Consider the following 7,645-nt stretch of genomic DNA (forward strand, 5'->3'; position numbering starts at 1 on the left):
ACTCACTTTAAATGTAATTATGATTTAACAAAAAACTCCTACTAGTGTCTTCACAGCAACTGAATTGCTCATCTGGCTCATTCTTTCATATACTGTAGAGTAAACAAAGTGAAAAACAACGACAAGCATCATTCCTAAATACTGACTCATAGTGTCGTGTTTTAAGAGAAAGGGTGAGTAGTCCTATTTCACCAAATTCTTCCTGCGTTGATGTTGACTGTGCAATTATGTAATGCACAGCTGCCCCACCCACACTTTCGTTCTCTCTCTCTCTCTCTCTCTCTCCTCTGATATTAATGTCAGAGCTGTTGCACTTTGAGGCAGTTCTCTTCAGTTCTCTCTCTCAGTTTGGGTCACTTTATTTGAGACCATGAAACTGGTGTTTGTGTGCTGTTCTCTGCTGATAGCCGTCTTGCAGGAGGTAGACGCTTCTGGTAGTGGCCCCTCTGGGGTTCAGGACAGGGTGTCAGGAGGTTCCAGCTGTTCCCAGGTGAGGCTGAAGCCAGCTGGGCAATGTGAAGACGAGGAAGAGTGCCCGTACCAGATCACGCTGCCACCGCTGACCATCCAGCTTCCCAAACAATTCCATCTACTGGAGAAGACCATGAAGGAGCTGCAAAGCTTGAAGGAGACCGTAAACACGCTGAAGAGCTCCTGTCTGGAGTGCAGCTCGCAGCAAGTAGACCTCAACTTGCAGAAGGACAGTGGAGACCGTCTGACAAACAGTGCAGAGCTGAATCAAGGGGATACCAGGACAAGAGTCTACCGGAATGGGAACAACAGTGATAATGACATTGTACAAAACATGCAGGTGAAGATGAATCGCATGTCTATCAGCCTGAAGAACGCACGTGCGCAGATTAACTCTCTTGAGGGCCGTCTGGAGGAACTTAACCTCCTCAATCTGCAAAATGTGGAGGATATAGTCGACAGAAAAGTTGAGAACATTACCGGGATTGTCAACAAAATCAGCAGCAACTGCACACATTGTCCAGGTCAACAACAACCACAACCACTACTTCAGCGTAAGTTCAATAATTCTACTTCAAATTATGCAATGCGAGTACATTTTCATGAGTACTGTATGGAAATATGGAAACATATAATTATGTTTTATGTGTAAGGCTATAAAGTCTCTTATGCTCATCAAGGCTGCACGTTTTTAATCAAAAATACAGTACATTTGTGAGATAATATTACAATTTAAAATATGTTTTCCATTTTAATATATTCAAAAATATATTCCTGTGATGGCAAAGCAGAATTTTCTGCATCAGAGACACATGATCACATCACATCACCTTCAGAAATAATTTGTAAGAACTTATTAAGGACACAGAACTGGGGTAAACTAGAAAATCATTCACAAACATGAACCTTGTAGAATGCTTTCAGTCTGCCTCCTCAAACAGGAGCTATCGCACTGAAGGTTTTTCAGTTTGTAATCAAGTTAGCTGCCAGGAGAGATGCTTCTGGAATAGTTTTGTGAATCCTCATTGAAATCTTCTGACTTGGATTCATAATATCAGAAGTGGAATAAAAATGAATTATACAAATGCTTGCATTTCAAAAATGAATCCTGCTGCAGGGATGAACCCTGGCCATCGAATCACATGGTGATTAAATAAATGTAATAAGCTCCAGTGAACCAAATTATAGCTTTTTGGGTCATCTACACAAGCATCTCAAGCTTCAGAGGACAAACATGTACAATCTAACATGTTAAAGGGATCATATGATGCAATTCCAAGTTTTCCTTTCTCTTTGGAGTGTTACAAGCTGGTCATGAATAGATAAGATCCCTAACGCTGCAAAGACTAAAGTCTCAAATCCAAAGAGATATTTTTTATAAAAGTTACGATTGGCCCACGCCCCCCAAAACATCTTGTTGAAACACACCCCCACTTCTACATCACAATGTGGGACTATTTGCATAATGCCACCCAAATGTTCATGCAAAGAAAGCATTTATTGTTGCTGCCACCACTGCCGCCATGTTCTGAAGATGCTATGTATGTGTTTCGTTGTGAAAGCAAAGCTACTTTGTTTTGTCTTTCAAAAGTGGACACAACTAGAAATCAGTGGTTAAGTTGTATTTACAACACTGTTCCAGAACAGTTCAACCCAAATATTCAGAAAAACATATTTCATTACACCAAATAATGTTCTTTTTAGCAACATCATATGACCCCTTTAAAATCTGTGTGACCTTAAAGGGATCATTCACCCAAAAATTACAATTCTGTCACCATTTACTCAGCCTCATACTGTTTCTTTCTTCTGCTGAACACAAAAGATATTTTGAAGAATGATGGTAACCAGGCAGTTGCTGGTAGCCATACTATGCAAGTCATTGGGAACCAGAAACTGTATGGTTACCCGCATTCTTCAAAACATATTCTAACATGTTCATCACAAAAAAAGAAACTCCTACAGGTTTAATTCAACATGAGGGCGAGTAAAAATAGAATATTAGAAATAACGATTTTTATTTTAAGGGGAAACATTCCATTCCGGTCCTGATGCGTGTAAAATTATATGGCATGCTTAAAAATCTCTCTCTCTTTCTCTCCAGATCTCACAACCATCAGAGACTGTTCTGAGATCACCATTATAGGGCGAAGGAAAAACGGAGTGTACCAGGTGACCCCTAACCCCAGAAATGGCAGCTTTGCGGTGTACTGTGACATGGAGGAATTCGGAGGCGGGTGGACTGTCTTGCAGCGCCGCATCAATGGCAGCGTGAGCTTCAACCGCCCCTGGGCTGACTATAAGAAGGGCTTCGGTGACCTTAAAGGGGAGTTCTGGCTTGGCAATGATAAAATTCACCTGCTCACCAAAGCCAAGGACATGATCCTGCGCATTGAACTTGAAGACTTCGAGGGCACCCGGAGGTATGCCAAGTACGAACAGTTCTACGTGTCCAATGAGTTCCTCAATTATCGGCTGTCTTTGAGCGGGTACTCGGGGACTGCTGGAAATGCTCTGCAGTTCAGCAAACACTTCAACCATGATCAGAAGTTCTTCAGTACACCGGACAGGGACAACGACATGTACCCCTCAGGGAGCTGTGGGGCGTACTATGAATCGGGCTGGTGGTTTGATGCCTGCATGTCAGCAAACCTCAACGGCAAATACTACAAAACAAAGTACAAAGGGAAGAGGAATGGGATCTTTTGGGGCACATGGCACAACCAGACGTCTGAGTACTATCCGACAAACTACAGACAAACATTTAAAAATGTCAAAATGATGATGAGGCCAAAGAATTATGCACCCTAAGCCAACTTCAAGTATAAATGAACAATTATTTTGGGGGCAGTTACACACTTTTCCTCAAGAACAACTTCTAAGGATATAGCTTGTGATTCATTACACATCCTCAAACGTTAGCAGAACTGCATTTCAAAAATGACATGTCTAAATATGTATTTCAAACATTGCAAGGCACATAAAAATACTATCCATCATCTAGTCTTAAAATGCCAGATCTTAGAGTTATGATTTCATGTTTTTGTATGTGTGCTACTGCCATCTTCTGTTTAACTGGTTTACTACACCATCCTCTTTACAGACTCCTGATGAGAGCTTTTTTTCCCCACCATGTATTGAATATTTAGTGGGACACACTGAACAGATTTTTAAAAATGTTAATTTGATTAATACCATCCATGATTTGCTGGTGGACTTATGGAATTTTAAATGCTGGAAGTGACTTTTTTAGGCTAGATGTTTTATACAGATGGTTGAAAGTTTACAGACATGGACTAAAGGCTCATGAGGTGGATATCTGTGGCTTACAAGGAGGAAGTGTACAGTATTTATTGTGAAAGTATGGGATGATTAAAAAAAGATTTTTTTAAGTATTGCTGTGTGACTAGGCTGACCTTGATGAATGTTTTTTTTTCTTACCAGTCTGAAATATGTTTAGTTTTTTCTAATCATTGCTTTTTCAGAAACTGTTTGTATATTGGAGAAATTATATCAAATACCTAAATCTGTGCTTTTAAAAGGCACATTCATATTTTTTATAAAACAAATAAAACTGTATCTAAACACTGATATTGGTCATTTGGCTGTGCACATTTTTACTCAACTCATTTCTGATACTGTATTCTGATACACATTCATCTCTCTAGACCATCACTGCAGGTAAGCAACAGTTAATTTTGTATGTAATATAGATTGAAAAAGTTTCATTTCAAAATGTACAATAGTTGTATCAAGAGTTATAATCACATTAGTGTCAAGGTATTGTACTAGTTTTGCCAGTTTAAAGGAATGGAAGACACAGGCGAAGATCTTCTACCTGCTCCAGGCACTGCAGGGCTGGATTTGATGATTTGACAGCAGGTTGTTCATTATGTGAATCAGTTTCTGGAGCGATTGCTGAAATGGGCGTGGCCCTCTCACTGGAGCCCGCCTCCTCATCATAGCTCCGCCCCTCTGCTTGACTCATGATAAACTACAAATAATACACTTACTTTTAAAGACAGTCATATGGAAAATGACATTTGTAATCATCTAAATCAATACATTAATTATTTTTCTCTGCTTTACATAATCCCTGAAATCTTAAACAACACATTTGGGTGGTTTCAATGCAGCTGTAGACAATTAACCTCATTTTGGCCCACATAACATATTTAGTAGAGGAATCGGTTAACTGAAAACGCTTTCAATCACAACAGTCATTCAGGTAGACGGTTAATAATTTATACAGTATCCATATACAGTATTATGCATAAAATATTAATTGTATTACTATAAAAGTGTAACGTTTTAAGAGTTTAAGGCAGCTTTTCTGTATTTTAGAACAAATCTCGGTCAAGTGTTTATTTTCAAGCTCTTTCATGCTCTTCTGACCCACTTAAATTGAGTGCAAGTATTTAATGTAAACCCTCTTTACTTTAGTCCGTTTAGTATTACTGTATGTCAAGTTGTCTTTTAAACTTTCAATAATGATTAAGTTTTTCAGCAGTTAAAGGGTTAGTTCACCCAATAATCAAAATTATGTCATTAATAACTCACCCTCATGTCGTTCCAAACCAGTGAGACCTCCGTTTATCTTTGGAACACAGTTTAAGATATTTTAGATTTAGTCCGAGAGCTCTCAGTCCCTCCATTGAAACTGTGTGTACGGTCTACTGTCCATGTCTAGAAAGGTAAGAAAAACATCTTCAAAGTAGTCCATGTGACATCAGAGGGTCCGTTGGAATATTTAGAAGCATCGAAAATACATTTTGGTCCAAAAATAGCAAAAACTACTACCTTACTCCGCATTATCTTCTCTTCTGTGTCTGTTGTGAAAGAGTTCAAAACAAAGCAGTTTGTCATATCCGGTTCGCGAATGGATCATTCGATGTAACCGGATCTTTTTGAACCAGTTCACCAAAGTGAACTGAATTGTTTGAAACGGTTCGCGTCTCCAATACGCATTAATCCACAAATTACTTAAGCTGTGAACTTTTTTTAATGTGGCTGACACTCCCTCTGAGTTCAAATGAACCAATATCCCGGAATAATTCATTTACTCAAACAGTACATTGATTGAACTGATGTGAAGAGAGAACTGAAGATGAACACAGAGTCGAGCCAGATAATGAGTGAAACATTGACTTGTTATATCTCTAAGAGTATACCAAAAAAAAAAAAAAAATTCTCTCAAAAAAACACAAACAGACCTAAGTTTGGTGTATGTACACACACACACACACACACACACAGTGTATAAACACAAGTCAACATTTGAAGTTTCATCAAAGTTGAACACTTTCATCAAAGTTGTACTAAACCTAAATCAAAATGTGTTCTTGCCTTAGGACAACTTTTAATGAACTTTTAAGATGCACTTCATTTACGTCGCACTTAGGCAATGGGGGGAGAAACCCTCTGGTGTGTTTATATTTTGTAAATGTACATATTTAAAAACAAGTGTGAACAGTTTTGAATTATTGTGTAAGCAGTTGTTTAACTTTAGCTTTCTTGTGTTTAGGGTTTTGCATCACAAGTTTTTAGTGAGTGAGAATGTGTTTAGAGTTTTCAAAAAGAGCTCATGAGATCTGCACAGTGTCTAAACTGCCTGAACTTGTGTAAGGTTTTGCAGAAATAGTGATTTGACATTGGTTTATGCTACTGAGAATTTGGTTCAGAGATTAGGATTTAGATTTAGTGTTTTAGCAAATTGTTTGTATTCTGTTTGCTCATATCTTTTGTAAAAGTGCCTGAGCTTGCCCAGGACACCCTAAAATATAAATAAGCTTGAACAGAACCCATCCAGAAGGGGGCAGTAGATCCCCATTTTTGTACCCAGAATCTTTTATTTTTATTTTTTATTTCTGTTCTTCAGAAGAGGCCATTCTCACATTAAAAACCGAAGACATTATGTAATCGCAACCTGTCAGAAGAGCTTACTAATGATGTGATAATCTGGAGGTAGCTCAGTCAAGTTTAATTTAACGGTAGACTTTGATTGCATTTCACATGCTCCAGGGCTAATATGAGACAAGTATGAAATGCTTTGGGAACTTGAGGACTATAATGAGTGAGAAGCCACTAAGGAGACTGGACACAAAAGGTTGAATGAGAATTTAGAATCATAAAGATGAATGTGAAGAACAAACGTTTGTAGTCCGAGTGGGTGGATGTACAGGGTATTTGCTCCTTGCTGGACATTGCTTCTGTAGTGGAAGATGGAAGTAATTACCCTTGTCTGTCTGCCAGAGACCATAGTCCAGGACCCTTTGGAGAGAAAGAAAAAAGCAGCAACCTAAAATTGATGCAGATAAACAGAAAGAAATGCCTCAAACCACAGTGCTTCTATTCCCATCCCAGCCACAGTCATCCAAAGCTGTTGCTTCCTGTTGGATTCTTCCTTCTAGCTTAAGAATATGAGCATAATGCATCACATGGATGTCTGTAAAATCTATAGAGAATCCACAGAGACAAACGTATTGCTCCAGGAATCATCTCAGATGTGGTGGCAGCTCTGGTTTATCATTTAGTTTGCTCACAAGTCCAACTGTGCAAACGTTCACGAATGCCACCCATCTGAACGTTATTCCGCTTACCACAAGTAATTTGTAGAAACACACAATTCTGCTTTTAAGGTTTTTGAGCAGTTCTGGTGAGGAACCGAATGGAAAGATTTTCACGAAAGCTTTGAATACTCTGTGATTATCCTTAAACCAAAATTACAATTTAGGAGAGACACTGAGCCGGAGGGACATTCTGTAGGATCGGAAAGCTGACAGGAGACACGTCGAGACAATGTCAGCTAATATATGACTCTAAAACCTAGCAGAAAAACAGCCAGAAGGGAAAAGTAGTGCAAAAACAAGACAATTGTCTGCAATGTCTTATCTTCCATCAAGTATTGCATAAGGGCAGAATCCCGATTGGCCTTTGATTTAGGGTTTCTGGTACCACACATGGGTGGGGGAAGCCACTGTGTTTGGTAATATGATGTCTAAAGTGTAACCAAAGGATAGAACAGGATCCAACAGTTTCCAACACAGCTATATTAAAACTGCCTGTTTTCACCCCAAATAAGGACACAACCTCAAGATGCTGTTTTTAAAGCGCAATTGAGCTTGAAAAGTCATTAATGTCACTGCGTCTCAGTGTTGAGCAGGCTGGTTCTTGA

General features: G+C 38.9%; 1 protein-coding gene across 1 annotated transcript; it reads left to right on the forward strand.

Annotated features, from left to right (window-relative positions):
* The first annotated feature begins 218 nt into the window (after positions 1–218).
* Positions 219–4,062, forward strand: LOC113048101 (fibroleukin-like). The gene is made up of 2 exons (XM_026209633.1): positions 219–1,025; positions 2,576–4,062. Exons 1-2 carry the CDS (start codon positions 371–373, stop codon positions 3,280–3,282), a joined length of 1,362 nt encoding a protein of 453 aa, XP_026065418.1. The 5' UTR covers positions 219–370; the 3' UTR covers positions 3,283–4,062.
* The last annotated feature ends 3,583 nt before the right edge of the window (positions 4,063–7,645 follow it).

Source organism: Carassius auratus, chromosome 29 (genome assembly GCF_003368295.1).
Source record: "Carassius auratus strain Wakin chromosome 29, ASM336829v1, whole genome shotgun sequence".
Taxonomy (NCBI): Eukaryota; Metazoa; Chordata; class Actinopteri; order Cypriniformes; family Cyprinidae; genus Carassius; species Carassius auratus.

What these genes read in the sequence shown, in the direction of transcription:
- LOC113048101 (XM_026209633.1), top strand. Translation starts at nt 371, where the DNA reads ATGAAACTGGTGTTTGTGTGCTGTTCTCTGCTGATAGCCGTCTTGCAG. An exon ending in ACCACAACCACTACTTCAGC is followed by an intron (nt 1,026 to 2,575) that starts GTAAGTTCAATA and finishes CTTTCTCTCCAG; the next exon opens with ATCTCACAACCATCAGAGAC.